This window comes from Bos indicus x Bos taurus, chromosome 23 (genome assembly GCF_003369695.1).
Source record: "Bos indicus x Bos taurus breed Angus x Brahman F1 hybrid chromosome 23, Bos_hybrid_MaternalHap_v2.0, whole genome shotgun sequence".
Lineage (NCBI taxonomy): Eukaryota > Metazoa > Chordata > Mammalia > Artiodactyla > Bovidae > Bos > Bos indicus x Bos taurus.
In genome coordinates, this window is record NC_040098.1 from 30,752,143 (window position 1) to 30,769,892 (window position 17,750).

Genomic DNA, 17,750 nt, shown 5'->3' on the forward strand with positions numbered 1-17,750 from the left:
TAATGATTCACTCTGTGTGGCCCCAATTATTTACTAAAACTTCTTTTATAGACATGATTACTTGTTCTTCATTTCTTGGAATGGAGCTTAAGGACAAATGCATATACCCCATATTATTGTTTATGCCTTGTTGGAAATAATGAATCACAGACACACAAAGGGGAAGACAAAGACATCAGAATCAATGCAGCTGCAAGCCACACAGGAAATTGAGGAGAAGGTTTCAGATGTGTTTTTCATTTTAATAATTTAGGAATCAGCATTTGAATATCATACCTAAACTTTGTGCTTGTGCTTTAGCTTTTGCTTAGTCGCTCAGTCATGTCTGACTCTGCAATCATTTGTACTGTAGCCCACTAGGCTCCTCTGACTGTGGGATTTTTCAAGCAAGAATACTGGTGTGGGTTGCCATTTCTTCTCCAAGGGATCTTCTCAACTCAGGGATTGAATCTGTGTTAAAGTAAAACTGACAGTTAAGCTACCATACAAAAGTCAGGTGTTGCCAAGATTTTACTTTATTCCTTACTCCATTTTGGCTCAATATGGGTGCAGTTTAAAGTGTTATATACCAAAAAAAAAAAAAAAGTGTTATATCCCTAGGACACCTACTTTATATGGAGGTGGTATCAATAATATAGAGAACAAAACTATTACTTAAATAAAAATTCATCTCTTTATTTAAAAAATATATGTTGATTTTCATAGTGAACTTTTAAACCACAAATATTCAAATCACATCAAGCTTAAAAGTAAAAAATTAATATATCATACAACTTTTATCATAATATTTTCAAACACATTTCAAGTAATTCTTTCAAATATCCATCAGATTCATCAACACATTTTTCAGAGCCTAGTATTTGGTCACCTCAGGTATTCTTTATTTCTTCTTAGGTTTTGCAGGAGTGCTATGCTCTTACTTTACCTAACAATACCTAGCCTGTAACGACCATGACTTTATAGTTATATAGCACAGCTTTACAACTTATTTCTACTTCCTTTACACTTCCCACTGACTTGAAGAAAAAGGGAAATATGAGATGCTTACTTCTGCTGCATTACTGAGAGCACTTCTTCCCATGACTCAAAAAAGGTTTTTTCTGACCAATGATAATGTTATATTAAAGACTACGGGCTAAAATTTCTCTCAATATTAACTAGCATTCAAAAAGGATAACAACGTTGGAAAAAATATTTAAAGTGTTTCAAAATGTCTTTCATTTTTTTATATATATTATCTAATTTTATTTATTTATTTACTTTCTTTTTTTTCTAATTTTATTTTATTTTTAAACTTTACATAATTGTATTAATTTTGCCAAATATCAAAATGAATCCGCCACAGGTATACATGTGTTCCCCATCCTGAACCCTCCTCCCTCCTCCCTCCCCACACCATCCCTCTGGGTCGTCCCAGTGCACCAGCCCCAAGCATCCAGTATCGCACATCGAACCTGGACTGGCATCTCGTTTTTTACATGATATTCTACATGTTTCAATGTCACTCTCCCAAATCTTCCCACCCTCTCCCTCTCCCACAGAGTCCATAAGACTGTTCTATACATCAGTGTCTCTTTTGCTGTCTCGTACACCAGGTTATTGTTACCATCTTTCTAAATTCCATATATATGCGTTAGTATACTGTATTTATGTTTTTCCTTCTGGCTTACTTCACTCTGTATAATAGGCTCCAGTTTCATCCACCTCATTAGAACTGATTCAAATGTATTCTTTTTAATGGCTGAGTAATACTCCATTGTGTATATGTACCACTGCTTTCTTATCCATTCATCTGCTGATGGACATCTAGGTTGCTTCCATGTCCTGGCTATTATAAACAGTGCTGTGATGAACATTGGGGTACACGTGTCTCTTTCCCTTCTGGTTTCCTCAGTGTGTATGCCCAGCAGTGGGATTGCTGGATCATAAGGCAGTTCTATTTCCAGTTTTTTAAGGAATCTCCACACTGTTGTCCATAGTGGCTGTACTAGTTTGCATTCCCACCAACAGTGTAAGAGGGTTCCCTTTTCTCCTCTCCAGCATTTATTATTTGTAGACTTTTGGATCACAGCCATTCTGACTGGTGTGAAATGGTACCTCATAGTGGTCTTGATTTGCATTTCTCTGATAATGAGTGATGTTGAGCATCTTTTCATGTGTTTGTTAGCCATCTGTATGTCTTCTTTGGAGAAATGTCTATTTAGTTCTTTGGCCCATTTTTTGATTGGGTCGTTTATTTTTCTGGAGTTGAGCTGTAGGAGTTGCTTGTATATTTTTGAGATTAGTTGTTTGTCAGCTGCTTCATTTGCTATTATTTTCTCCCATTCTGAAGGCTGTCTTTTCGCCTTGCTAATAGTTTCCTTTGATGTGCAGAAGCTTTTAAGGTTAATTAGGTCCCATTTGTTTATTTTTGCTTTTATTTCCAATATTCTGGGAGGTGGGTCATAGAGGATCCCGCTGTGATGTATGTTGGAGAGTGTTTTGCCTATGTTCTTCTCTAGGAGTTTTATAGTTTCTGGTCTTACGTTTAGATCTTTAATCCATTTTGAGTTTATTTTTGTGTATGGTGTTAGAAAGTGGTCTAGTTTCATTCTTTTACAAGTGGTTGACCAGATTTCCCAGCACCACTTGTTAAAGAGATTGTCTTTAATCCATTGTATATTCTTGCCTCCTTTGTCAAAGATAAGGTGTCCATATGTGCGTGGATTTATCTCTGGGCTTTCTATTTTATTCCATTGATCAGTATTTCTGTCTTTGTGCCAGTACCATACTGTCTTGATAACTGTGGCTTTGTAGTAGAGCCTGAAGTCAGGTAGGTTGATTCCTCCAGTTCCATTCTTCTTTCTCAAGATCGCTTTGGCTATTCGAGGTTTTTTGTATTTCCATACAAATTGTGAAATTATTTGTTCTAGCTCTGTGAAGAATACCGTTGGTAGCTTGATAGGGATTGCGTTGAATCTATAAATTGCTTTGGGTAGTATACTCATTTTCACTATATTGATTCTTCCAATCCATGAACATGGTATATTTCTCCATCTATTAGTGTCTTCTTTGATTTCTTTCACCAGTGTTTTATAGTTTTCTATATATAGGTCTTTAGTTTCTTTAGATAGATATATTCCTAAGTATTTTATTCTTTCCGTTGCAATGGTGAATGGAATTGTTTCTTTAATTTCTTTTTCTGTTTTCTCATTATTAGTGTATAGGAATGCAAAGGATTTCTCTGTGTTGATTTTATATCCTGCAACTTTATTATAGTCATTGATTATTTCTAGTAATTTTCTGGTGGAATCTTTAGGGTTTTCTATGTAGAGGATCATGTCATCTGCAAATAGTGAGAGTTTTACTTCTTCTTTTCCAATTTGGATTCCTTTTATTTCTTTTTCTGCTCTGATTGCTGTGGCCAAAACTTCCAAAACTATGTTGAATAGTAATGGTGAAAGTGGACACCCTTGTCTTGTTCCTGACTTTAGAGGAAATGCTTTCAATTTTTCACCGTTGAGGATAATGTTTGCTGTGGGTTTGTCATATATAGCTTTCATTAGACCAAAGATAGAAGACAAAGTTTATGACAAATTCTGCCTAAAAAGCAAGAAATTAAATGACATATTCTAGGCTTTTTAAATTAAGAATAGCATCTCTCCATAGAATTATATCTGAATTTTATTAATTTTTACAACAAATTCTATGCTTCATTTTTAATTGAGAAAATGATACTTTATTTTATTAGATTTGTGCACTAAAAAAATTAATATTGATGTTTGATCCATATTTTACATGGCTGTTACTGCCACTGAGGAGTGATTACTATTTAGGCAAACTGTGTTTAATCATATCTGCAACCATGAACTCTGTCCTTGTGAGAGTACACATTCAAAAAGTGCTAATAGAGTGAGTGAATGAAAGAGTAATGAGTGGATAGGTTAAAGAACCATTGGTGAAGAGATGCTCCATTTCATCATTAATGTCACAAGTATACCAGATCATACTCACCCCACTAGTCTCTTTACAGCACCTCTTACATCTCTGTTTCTGAGGGTGTAGATTAGAGGGTTGAGGCTAGGTGTGACAACAGTATAGAAGAGGGCAATGAACTTGCCCTGATCTTGAGAATTTCCTGATGGTGGCTGGAGGTATATGCACATGGCTGGGATGAAAAAAAGGGATACGACCATAAGATGGGCTCCACACATCCCAAAGACTTTCTGGAGTCCAGTTGTCGACTGCATCCTCAGCACTGCCCGGGCAATGGCACCATAGGAGCTGAGAATGAGGATGAGAGGTATGAGAACAAAAATGGAGCTCGTGACCATGAGGGTTAGCTCATTGGCACGGGTATCAATGCATGACAGTCGAAGCAGTGCTGGAACTTCACAGAAGAAATGGTCCACTTGGCGATGTCCACACAGGGGTACCCAAAATGTAAAGAAGGAATGAAGTGCTGAGTTGGTAAAGCCACTTACCCAAGAAGCCACAGCCAACAGTTGGCAGAAACTAGGATGCATGAGGACAGTGTAATGCAGGGGTCTACACACAGCTGCATAACGGTCATAGGACATCACCATCAGTAGCACACATTCTGTAGATCCCAGTGCGAGGACAAAATAAAGTTGAATCATACAACCATTGTAAGAGATGGTTTTTTCTGGGCCCCAGAGGTTGACCAGCAGTTGAGGGATAGAACTGGTGGTGTAGCAGAGATCCAAGAAAGAGAGATTTGAGAGGAAGAAGTACATGGGAGTGTGGAGATGGGAGTCCAGGTATGACAAGATAATGATGAACAGGTTGCCTATCAATGTCATCAGGTAGAACATCAAGATAACCACAAAGAGAACTAACTCAAGCTGAGGCCAATCAGAAAAACCCAATAGAACAAACTGGGCTTCAGAGGTTGCATTCTTTTTTCCATCATCATTCATATCTTGTTACCTGAGGAAAGAATTACATACATCCTAAAAATGTAGGGAATGACTCCGAGAATCAAAGAGACACAGGAAATTTAAAAAACCAGTTTCAAGGGCATACCACTGCTCAATTGTAGGACAATTTGGGCATTAAGAGAAACTGTGGTACCAACGAATTGAAAGAAATAAGAACCCACAAGCTAATACTGATAAACTTAAAAAAGAGTAAATTTATAGTGGCGAACAGAAGGCTGTTCCTGTTGGCTGGATACTAAATAGTAAATATAGAAGGAATGGTGGAGTTAGAAAAACTTAAATATATGCTAAAAATGAGTGAATGAAGAAATGTTGAGCCATGGACATAGTCTAAAATATCTCCCCACAAGTTACTTGTTAATTATAAAATATATAGTAGACTTTACAACAGAAAAACCTAGTAGAGCACCATAACAACATAATCAGTGTTAACATCATTAATGTTGTTACAAACCAAGATCATGTGACCACCGATACAATGCTCTGAACCAGGGCATAGTGTCACTTCAGTCTTGTTCAAGCCAAAACATGCATAGCTTGAGGCTAATAATGAAAAGGCATGAAATAAACTCACATGGAGACAAGATGGGTAAAATAGCTGACCTGCACTCTTTAAAAACACCAAATTCAAGAAAGAGTTTGAAATGAAGATAGAGGATAAATACATAGATACATATATGACAGACATAGAAACAGATGAGAGAGAGGATAGGTGATAAAATAAATCTTTTCAGGCAGAGTGTAGACTATTGTTGAATCTGGTTAAAAGGTTAATAGCAGTTTTCTGTACCGTTTTACAACTTTTCTACAAATTTTATATTTTACCAGAATAAAAAACTCCAGAAAGTAAATTAAATGCTTTTCTTTGCTTTTATATTTCATCCAAATATTTGTCCTATTATAGAAAAATAACTTAACTATTAAGTTTTTCTCACTCATCCAAGGATGACATCAGGGTAAATAGCAACTTGAAAATTTCTAACATAATGAAAGAAGAAAATCTCCATGAAACAAATAATCTTTTCTTTAAACAGTTTTAATTTTCTTCTCAGCATTTTCAGACAATTTCCATTTATGTGATTATAGAAAACAGAATAATTGCAAGCTCAATAATCTTACATATAGAATAAGAGATATGATGAATGATATCAAATTTATTTATGATTTCAAGATGTTTACATAGTGTGAAAAATATTGTTTCAATTATATATTCTTATAGAAAAACTTTTCCTTCTTATTTGTTTACTTGCACTCACAGCTTATTTCTAAACTGAAACCCAAATAGAGATACCAAAAAAAGAGACAAGAAACACATGCATATCAGCTTACAAACAAAACTTACAATCACAGTCCTTATGATTTGACTCTGAAATAGATGGGGAGAACAGTGATAAAAAGCCTCCCAAAGAACATATGAATATAACTGATTTGAAAAGAGAAATTTTTAGGAAAAGGAAGATATAAAGTCATTGAAAGAACAAAGAAGTAAGGAAGGGTGTGAAAATGGAGGATGATGGAGAGGAACCAGATTACAGTGCTTCAAGTTGAAAATGTACAGATGTGTACCACAGAGCTGAGAAACACGAACACAGGGCCTGAGGTGGTTTCTAAAGTATTTCTTTTTCATTAGGACAATAACTGAGACCATATTTAAATTCTAATCATAATTTTTTTCTATTCATAAATTTTAATGTCTACATATATTTTTATTCTCCAACTTAGTGAAGAATTCTATTTACTGAAACCATTAAATGACTTTATCATTTAAGATATTGTGCCTAGAGAATCCTGTATTTCTTTTTGGTTAAAAAAATGAAGTACATTTCACAAATAGCTATAAATCTTAAGTGATTCTTTTTCTCTTATGGGTTTCAGTCCTTCATATGAAAGATTAATACCACCTTTTTTTATACAGTTAACCCTGATAAGGCATAATAACCAACATTTAAATATGCCTCTCCTCTCTGTAATTGCTTTGCCTCATCCTCATTCCATTGCCATATCACTTCTGCTTCCTCTTTCCACAATTTGTTTTCTCATGCTTCCTAATAAGCTATGGCAAAAAGAAAAAAAAGAAAGAAATCACAGAAGAGCCACCTGTGGTTACCTCTTTTGAGGTCTTTTAATTGCTCACATTTTTATTAGTACAACTCTCGAAAAGATACTAGCAGTAGATAAATGGTGGAATTTCAGCAGGAATATTAGAGAGAATGTAGCCTCATATTTTTAAGACTAATTCAGGCCTTAAAACTCTTATCTTTAACTAATTGCTAATGATGAATCATTAACTAGACTACTTTCTATAGCTCAGAAACCATGCAGGATTATAAGCCAGTACATTGCTTAAAAGAAATTTTTTGTAATTAAATAGAAGATTAAAGTATTATTAAACTATAGAAGGAAAGTAACTATAAAGATGTAACTAGAACTCTAAATGATAACTTGGACCAAGACAGAGTATCCAAGAGAGGACAAGCTTGGAAAGACTTGCTCAAGGCTACAGCTCAGACCTCACCAGAGAAGGTGTGGTTGAGCCCACTGGATGGTAAAGAAGTTCACCATGGCTGAATCAAATAATAGCAATGGTTGAATAGTACATTATGAAGATGATTTCATTTAGAGGTCACTGCCATTTTTAGGATAATAGGAAAATTTCAAGATTTTTAAGCATTTTCCTAGAATAGGAGATAGTACATCATGAGATGTATAAACCCAAATGCTCTCGTTGCTTCTTCTGAAGCAGATATAATTTTCTTCCTCCTTATACAGTTGCATGAGTAACTTCATATTGATACATTAATTACAACAAAGCAGCAGCTCTGAGATATATTTATCTTTTGCATGACACATCTTTAAGCCTTCTTATACACATTATAAAGAGATATAAGAGACCCCCCAAAAAAAAGATAGAAGTAGAAAAAAGGTAGACTTTAGGGTTAAATTTCTTCTTACCAGAGAAGTAAATAAAGGCCTTAACAAAGGTTGCTTTCATGGACTGTTGAATGAATTATCTCTTCTCTATTTTCAAAATAAGACATTATGGAGGAAATACTGGTGGACATGAGCTTCTCTTCTCCATCACTATATCACTGGTCAGCTTTAATCCTTAATACTCTTATCTAGTGCTTAAGTAGTATTCACATAACTCCTTTCATGTCTATCCCTTCTGTGTCTGTCCAAGTGCTTTGTATATGTCTGCTCAATCTACGCCTCTTTATGTGTGGACCAATCTGATCTCTGGTTTTCACCTCTTTGAAATCACCAACATAAATGGCTACCTACACCATATATTCTAATCTACTACATCAGTATAGGAAAGCAGAGTCTGAAAATTACTATGATTGTCCTTGCTACACAATTTGGTAGAGTCCTGAGTCTACCAAAAATATCCAGCTTTAACTGGAAGGAGGAACTCATTAGAGCACGTAGTGTGTCCAGGGATAGACCTCTTTTCCTAGAGCAAGTAGTGCCTTTATGGAAACAAAAGAATACTGTGCTATGTTTTCCTTGAATGAGGCCACTGGGAGAGTAAATCCCAATGTGGCAATTAATGCCCTTCAAGGAGTTGTCGTAGTTAGAACAGTTTCTTTCTCTCAAAGCAGGGTGGAAAGGGCCAAATGAAACTGTGCAGCTAGCTAACTGGTTTCACGATACTGTCCTGGTGCTTCCCCACTCTAAGCTGAGCAAACGCTCACAGTTCTACACTGGAGGGAGAGCAGTGCAGACCATGAAAAAATCTCACTGTGAGATGTTAAGGCAGCGCCAACTCTGAGCAGGGAGTTGTTGTTCAGTCACTCAGTCATGTCCGACTCTTTGTGATCCCATGGAAAGCAGCATGCCAGGCTTCCCTGTCCTTCACCATCTCTCAGAGCTTGCTTAAACTCAAATCCATTGAGTCCATGATGCCGCCCAACCATCTCATCCTCTGTTGTCCCCATTTCCTCCTGCCCTCAATCATTCCCAGCCTCAGGGTCTTTTCCAATGAATCCACTCTTCACATCAGGTGGCCAAAGTATTGGAGCTTTAGTTTCTGTATCAGTCCTTTCAATGAATATTGAGGATTGATTTCCTTCAGGATTGGATGGTTCAATCCCATTGCTGTCCAAGGGATTCTCAAGAGTTTTCTCTAGCACTGTAGTTCAAAAGCATCAATTCTTCAGTGCTCAGCCTTTTTTATGGTCCAACTCTAATATCCGTACATGACTACTGGAAAGACCATAGCTTTGACCATATGGACCTTTGTCAAAAAAGTGATGTCTCTGCTTTTAATATGCTGTCTACGTTTGTCATACTTTTCTTCCAAGGAGAAAGTGTCTTTTAATTTCATGGCTGCAGGGAGAGGGCAGCCATTACTGCCACTTACACAGGCAGCACATCACAAGCAGACCAGGTCTCTGAGGGCAGCCTGACCACCACACCCATTACACTGACTATTGCCAAATAAACACCTTGGCTCCTTGCTCCAGCACTGCTCCCCTCTGGGGCTGAAGGGGCCAGTGCTGGGAGAGAGAAGAACACATACTATAAGGGAATGGAGCCAACTTGACCCAACTCTCAGGGCTTCTGCTCCAGCAACTTGGGACTTACCCATGCCCTAAAAGGACCGTGATGGTCACTGAGCAGAGGGGAAGCCCTGGCTCACACCTGGCTCTGGCCCCTCATCTCTAACCCCACCTCCTAACAAGATGATAGCTGACAGCACACCCTGAGGAAAGACATGACTTGTGTTCAAGTCAAATCCAGCTCTGCTATCAAAGTCACTGGCCCCATGCAGATGGTATAAGGATGCTCCCATATAAAGATACCTCCTCAAGCCCACCATAGGTAACTTTTCCATTGAGTTTCATAGAGACACACAAAGTTCAGTAAAATGAAAAGACAGAGTAACTTGTCCCAACTGAAATGGCAAGAGAAAATTTCTGAAAAAGCAACTAATGAGACAAAAATAAACAATTTACTAGACAAAAAATTAGAAGCATTAGTAGTGTGAATAATAACTGAATTAGGGAAAAGAATAGATGCACACAGTGAGATCTTAACAAGGAACTAGAAATTATAAGAAAGAACCAGTCAGAACTGTAGCATACAATAACAAAAATGAAAAACACAATAGAAGGAATGAACAGCAGACCAGGTGATAAAGAAGAATGCATAAATTATCTGAAAGACAGATTAATGGAAATCACCGAGTGAGACTAACATAAAGAAAAAACAAAATTTTTAATCAATTTATTTTTTATTGAAGGATAATTGCTTTACAGAATTTTGCTGTTTTCTGTCAAACCTCAACATGAATCAGCCATAGGTATACATATATCTCCCCTCCCTTCTTTAACTCCCTCCCATCTCTCTCCACATCCCACCCCTCTAGGTTGATACAGAGCCCCTGTTTGAGTTTCCTGAGCCATACAGCAAATTCTTATTGGCTATCTATTTTACATATGGTAATGTAAGTTTCCATGTTACTTTTTCCATACAAGGAATTTTTAAAAATGAGCTTCCCAGAGTTGCTTGCTGCACAACTGAGTCTGTGCCTCTGCCGCAGCCCATGAAGCTGCCACCTCCTATGAGGACTACTGCTGCCCTGCCCTGAATCCACAACCTGTATCATTCATTTAAGGACTGATTATGAAGCTAAAGCTTCAATACTTTTTTCACCTGATGCAAACAGTCAACTCATTGGAAAAGACCCTGATGCTAGGAATGATTGAGGGCAGGAGAAGAAGGGGATGACAGAGGATGAGATAGTTGGATGACATCACCAACTCAATGGAAATGAGTTTGAGCAAACTCCAGGACGTTGGTGAAGGACAAGGGAGCCTGGCATGCTGCAGTTCACGTGGTCACAAAGAGTCAGATATGACTTAGCAACTAAACAACAGCAACAACATCCTAACATGCAGCTGCACCTCAAACACTCCAATGGTCATTGAAACAACTGTTGCGTTCAATAAAACTGGGTTGCCTGGTGCCATTGCTTGGGAGGTAGAAGCTGAGATGGAACCAAATTTGTCATATATAGTAGCCAATACATTGGCTTGGTGGATAAATCTGATGAAGTTTCCATAAGTGTATCGAAAAGCCACTTTACCAAGCCACAAGCCTGGCAGAACTGCAGCCTCTATGGTGGGGTTGTAATCAACCTATGCAGACACTTAGCAAAGGATTCTTACTGTTCAGCTTTCCAAATGTGCTTATTGTTTGTACAAATTGACCTTTCGTGAATCATGCAGTATTGAGTTACGTCTTTAAATTTGTTTCCATGCCAGACTCTTATCAATGTTTCTTATAAAAAATTTAGAAAGACTCGGGGCCAAGATAACTCAGCACAATACTTGCATATTAGTATTTTTAGTATCATATAGAACTAAAATCTCAGAAACTATGAACACTCTGGACTATATGAGGTTTATTCCTTCCACCATTTCAAACATGGAAAGTAGGGCCTGTAAGGATATTTACAAACAGTATATTTACATCTCCCACATTCACACCATTATATATCAGATTTGCTCCTTTTTCTTTTACAGTGATTATTTAAAGTCTTTATATAAAACTCATTTTTTACTATTATAGAAAACCTCCATTCTGAAAATCTACATTGTACAGAAGCTTGTCTTTAATGTTTCCAAACAGAAAAAGCCTTACAGCTCATTTTAATGTTTGCACTTTTATTTTTATTTATTTTTTAAATTTTATTTTATTTTTAAACTTTACAATATTGTATTGGTTTTGCCAAATATCGAAATGAATCTGCCACAGGTATACATGTGTTCCCCATCCTGAACCCTCCTCCCTCCTCTTTCCCCATACCATCCCTCTGGGTCGTCCCAGTGCACTAACCCCAAGCATCCAGTATCGTGCATCGAACCTGGACTGGCGACTCATTCCATATATGATATTAAACATATCTTAATGCCATTCTCCCAAATCATCCCACCCTCTCCCTCTCCCACAGAGTCCAAAAGACTGTTCTATACATCAGTGTCTCTTTTGCTGTCTCATATACAGGGTTATTGTTACCATCTTTCTAAATTCCATATATATACATTAGTATACTGTATTGGTGTTTTTCTTTCTGGCTTACTTCACTCTGTATAATAGGCTCCAGTTTCATCCATATAAAACTCATTTTTTCTATTATAGAAACCTCCATTCTGAAAATCTACATTGTACAGAATCTTGTCTTTAATGTTTCCAAACAAAAAAAGCCTTACAGTTCATTTTAATGTTTGCACTTCTAGATGCAACTTTCAAGGAGGGCATGAAAAAGAATGGGAAGGGTTATTAAGTGTTTTTAGTAAAATATTGCCTCTGTCTCTTGTAGAACATGTAGACTATACACTTTAATTGAGTAAATGTTTTTAAAGGTAGAAATACTTTGTTATTGTAGCTAAAACAATTCTTAATCATAAAATTTCTGAAATTCTTGCAATTTCTTCACACTTAATTGAAGTTGTTTACCAACTTATTATTTTTGTTTGAAGTGTGATTCCCAACCTCTCTTGCAAAAACATAAAATAAAGAAGTGGGTTTCTGCTAATGAATTGAGCAGACAATTAATGTTTTATATGCATTTTGAGCTGTGTGACCTAGTATTTTGATACTTAACAAGTTGTTCTATTATGTGATTGATAAAATAGTGAAATATATTAATGTTAGCTTAACCATATATTTACACGACCTGAGAACATGTGATTATAGTTCTGTGGGGTAAATAATTTGTCAGTGTTCATCATCTTTTTAAAATCCGGTAGGAGAGCTTATAGTTGCTGCTGTTTAATCACTAAGTCATGTCCGACTCTTTTACAATCCCATGGACTACAGCCCACCAGGCTCCTTCTGTCCATGGGATTCTCCAGGCAAGAATCCTGGAGTGGGTTGCCATTCCCTTTTCCAGGGAACCATCCTGACCCAGGGATTGAGCCCACATCTCCTGCATTGACAGGCAAGTTCTTCATCATTGAACCACCAGGGAAGCTTAAACATGAAATAAATAATGAAGCACATTTTTTTAAAAAAATGAAAACAATTTAAGGAATTTCTGGGACAACATCAAGGGTACCAACACTCACCTTATAGGGCTCCCAGAAAGAGAAAAGAGAGAGAAGAGTGTGGAAAATGTAAACGTGGAGCTGCATCTTGAACCACGTAGGGCTGGCGCAATCCCGAGGCTCAGGCTGGAACATGGGCCTAGGGCAGTCTTGGGAAACTGGCCAGCCCCTCGTGCAGTTTTCAGTTCTCCCTCTCCTCACTGTTTCAGGAGCAAGCAAGTGTGCATGTGTTCCTAAAGAGTGGAGTCCAAGCTTCCCACAGCCCTTCTGTTAGTCCGACTAGCTGTCCAACCAGCCTATGGGGTTCATCTTCCCTGTGCAGGACCCCAGGGCTGGTGTGCCCAGTATCTGGCTGGAAGCACTCACTCCCTGGGGAGGATCTCTGCCCATGTAATCTCTCTTTTCCTCTGAGTCCCCTACCAGGGCACAGGTCCTGACCTGACACTTTTCTTCCTACTGGATTTCATGTGGATATTTCTTACAGCCTTGGTTGTACAGGAGTCTTTCTCCCAGTCTCCAGGTCATTTCCAGTAAGAACTGTTCCACATGTAGATGTATTTTTGCTGTGTTCATTAGCGAAGGGAGTTCCCCATCCTGCTACTCCACCATCTGTTCTCTTCTAGTGCATATTGCATCTAATGGGGCTTTGGTGAGGGGCGTTTTCTATTTAAACAACTTTCTCTTCCCTAGTCTTTCTCCTTTGCCTTTACATCATGTCAACGATATATTCAATATTAGGTAATCAGTACCTTGTACCTTATCTACTTTTTAATATCACGAAACAATAAATATTGTGTCATACAGTTTTGTTCATCACCCTATATATATCTCTCTGATTCTTGGTTCTTTTTTATTACTTTTGATAGACACAAATAGGTACTTTGTCAAACTCAGTTGTAATTAGAAGATTATTATGATTTATTAGAGTATCTTATGGTAATCAGAATAAATAATAATTGCTTCAATATAAGATGATATGAAAGTTATTTATGTCATTTTCATAATATTTTGATGACTACTTGGTTTAATTCAAACAAAAATTATAAATATTTTTTGAGTATTTCATCTTAATAATATAGAGTGGTCACATAAATATTTGATTCCAGTAGTACATTTCTCTTGAGTTAATCTCATTGTGTACCAAGTCTATGATAGCAGTTACCTAAATGATAGATTATATTATTTTACTGGTAATGATAGGTTGTTATATTTTACTGTTGATTCACTCTATTTTGTTCTACAGTAATTTTTTTTTTTTTTTTTTTTGCCCACATTGCAGCATGCGGGAACTTAAGTTGTCTGACCAGGGAAGGAACCAGTGCCTCAAGCACTGGAATACAAGTCTTAACCACTGCACTGCCATGGAAGTCCCTATATTACCTTCTATATTTATCATTTTGCTTTCTATATATTCATGTTTACCATAAATACAGACTGACTTGAGAGAGAGAATTCCTGAGAGATAAAATCAAACTGCTTCCTGACATACTCTAGTGAGAAGAATATGTCTCCTGGGGAAGGGAGGCAGGATAAGGATTCAGAACAAGGAGAAGAAATGAAGTACAACTATCCATATACCATTTTTTTCAAGGCAAGAACGGTTCAAATACATCATCATGTAAACAGCACAGCCAAGCATGCTTTGTGTGTGTGTGTGTGTGTGTGTGTTTAGCTGATGGCATTGCTAGGAAGAATATAATGCTATCAGAGAAGACACACAATCTTGTCTGGGTTCAGACATGGTCCTAACTACAACAAAACTTCTCAGTGCATGGTCTTAGAAGATTGGGGCGATTTACATTCTCTAAATTTGGGGAGGTTATATCGAGAATGTTCAGACAAAATTCGGCAGTGGCTCATCAGAAGAAAATTCCATCTACTTTTTTCCTCAAATATTAGAATCAAAGGTATGTGGTATAACTGATGCCTTAAAAAAGAAGCCTGCATTAAATGGTAGATTAAAATGTGAAAATGGATAGACAACACCAAAATCATTATTCAGTTCTGAACATTATTTTAATCAGTTCTTTTTCCTTCTCTGAGTAGTATAATAATTTACTCATTTTGCCAGGATCCCTGTCTTAAAACTGCTATAAGGTGTTCCAAAATAATTACTTCTCAGGAAATAGATATATCTCTTATTTGGGGGTAATAGAAATGCCTAGATTATCCTGTACATGTTACTCCAATCAAATGATAGTTTCTGCTGGGTTATGTTGAAGCATCACCCAGCTAAATATTAGGTGCTCGATAAAATGGTTATGGGTGAATCATCTCTACAAAATTTAATGATCGATTTACATAAATTGTATCTACTATTCAAGCATTTTAGAGGTGACAATTTCAGAATAACACATTAATATTTATTGAGTTTCCCTTGTATGTTAGGCACTGTACTGTTTAAGGTGAAATTTTAATAATGTCTCAGACGTTTCCCTTTAGCTGTTAGGAAACAAAGAAATATTTCATTATGAGAACAGAGATTAATAAGGACCTGAATCAGTGAAAGATAACTTCTAATTATGTGGCACTGACCCAAAATTAAACACTTAGGCTGGATTATTTCCAATGCAGAACTATATAGAATGCACCTGTCTTGGATCTTGAGGCTGGGTAAGGTGGCACATGAAGTCAAGCCACTGAGGTATTAAAATTGTCTTGTCTCCTTCCTCTGTTTATTTCATATACCCAACTGTCACTGAAACTCCATCTCAAGATTCAAACTGTTAGAACCTTGTCAATGTCCAATGGTCACTTAATCTTTTATTATATTGAGTAGGAATAGAAAAATTCAATTTGCCATTGAGCATTAAACTTCTGTATCTTTAGATTAATATCACAGTGCACATTTGCTTGATGATTGGCACTGAATATAGGTGATTTTGATAGCTTGGTAATAATAGGGAATATTGTAGGCAACATTCTATGAGATCATTAACATGAGGCTTTTAAAAAGTAGGTTTTGAGACTGATGAAGTAGTTTAGTTCTTGATTTTTCAGTTGTGGTTTGCTTCTGTGTTTCCATTTTACCTCAAAACAACTCCTCAATAAAGATAGGAAGGGATTCGTCATCCTTCCTTTACACAGAAATAATGGATCAGAAACTTTGTGAAGAAAATATATCAGGTGAGAGACAGAAGAATGTCCCAAATTTTTGTACTGCCCGTGATGCTCCTTTCTGCAGACTCCTGACATCCTGCTGTTGAGCAACTCACTCTCTTTCTATAGACAATGATTAAAATTAAACTTTCTTGGTATGTACATAAGACTGACCTCTACTACATGGAACTCAGGGTCCCTGGACAAAGGTCAATAGATTAAATCCTGAAAACAATAGAAAGGATAATGAAAAAATCAGATTTTACATGATGTAGAATTATTCCTGGTGACAGGAATGGAGAAGAGATTTTGACTGTCTGTATTCTCACTTCCAAGTGGGTATATGCATTTATTTCTATATGATTTAATTTTTATTTCTAGACAAAGTATAATTCTTTGTCAGTTTAAATACTTAGAAGCACTCACAGATCTTCACTCTCTTGGACAGGTAATTTTTTTCATCTTTGAACTTTGTAAGGTTTTAAAAAGTATTTACCACAGGATGATTCTTTAATTCATCTTGTGGGTCTAAGAATATTAAATGACTAACAGCATGCATTAGTCTCTGTGCACTCAGCCCTCACCATGTGCCATCTACCAGTAGGTTTCTCCCATTCCTCACATCCCCTGACTCTCACCCCCAACACAGGCATTTGCATTTACAGTCTAGGTCCAAATGGGACAAGGATATTTATGAAATAAAATCCTTACAATGTCACGACTTAAGAGTCAGGCATTCTCCTTTTCTGGTTGGGATTTCCACCTTGGTTCCTCCATCATTGTCACTGAGGAAATTGCAGTTCCTTTCAGATGCAGGAAGATAAAATTAGTTTGAAAAATATTTGAGTATTTAAATGACAAGAAGAATGAAAACATCTCCACATCCAGAATTTTTAAGTAACTGCATAGGTTATTATTGTGAACTGATGATATTTAAGAAAATATTTTGGGTTTTTAAAAAAGATAAGTAAACTATTGTCTGTTTTCTTTGCCAAAATCTTCACTGAAATGTGTTCCTACATGAGGAATACAGATACTAAATTATATTAATTAATTTAATTTGACAGAATGCAAGGTAAATGTTTATAAATGCTACAAGTGTAAATGCATTCAGTTCAGTTCAGTTCAGTTCAGTCGCTCAGTCATGTCCAACTCTGCGACCCCATGAACTGCAGCACGCCAGGCCCCCTGTCCATCACCAGCTCCCGGAGTACACTCAGACTCACGTCCATCGAGTCAGTGATGCCATCCAGCCATCTCATCCTCTGTCGTCCCCTTCTCCTCCTGCCCCCAATCCCTCCTAGCATCAGAGACTTTTCCAATGAGTCAACTCTTTTCATGAGGTAGCCAAAGTACTGGAGTTTCAGCTTTAGCATCATTCCTTTCAAAGAATACCCAGGACTGATCTCCTTTAGAATAGACTGGTTGGATTTCCTTGCAGTCCAAGGGTAAATGCATTATAATAGAATATTTGATGTGTGAAAAATTTTCAACAATTATATCTATAAAGGTTTCCTATAGTCGTGCTGACTTGTTAGTCCATATTTAACAGAATTTTGAAAGAGTCCACTTGTTTCTATCTTATTTTACATTGTTTAATCCTAGGACCTACAACAGTAACTGAAAAATACTTGAAAATACTCTGTGTTCAATAAAT

At 36.8% G+C, this 17,750-nt stretch overlaps 1 protein-coding gene across 1 annotated transcript; it reads right to left on the reverse strand.

Moving 5' to 3' along the window:
• Positions 1-3,989: 3,989 nt before the first annotated feature.
• On the reverse strand, positions 3,990-5,027 carry LOC113881490 (olfactory receptor 2J3-like). Its single transcript, XM_027524506.1, has one exon. The coding sequence runs from the start codon at positions 4,917-4,919 to the stop codon at positions 3,990-3,992; it is 930 nt and encodes a 309-aa protein (XP_027380307.1). The 5' UTR covers positions 4,920-5,027.
• Between the last annotated feature and the right edge of the window lie 12,723 nt (positions 5,028-17,750).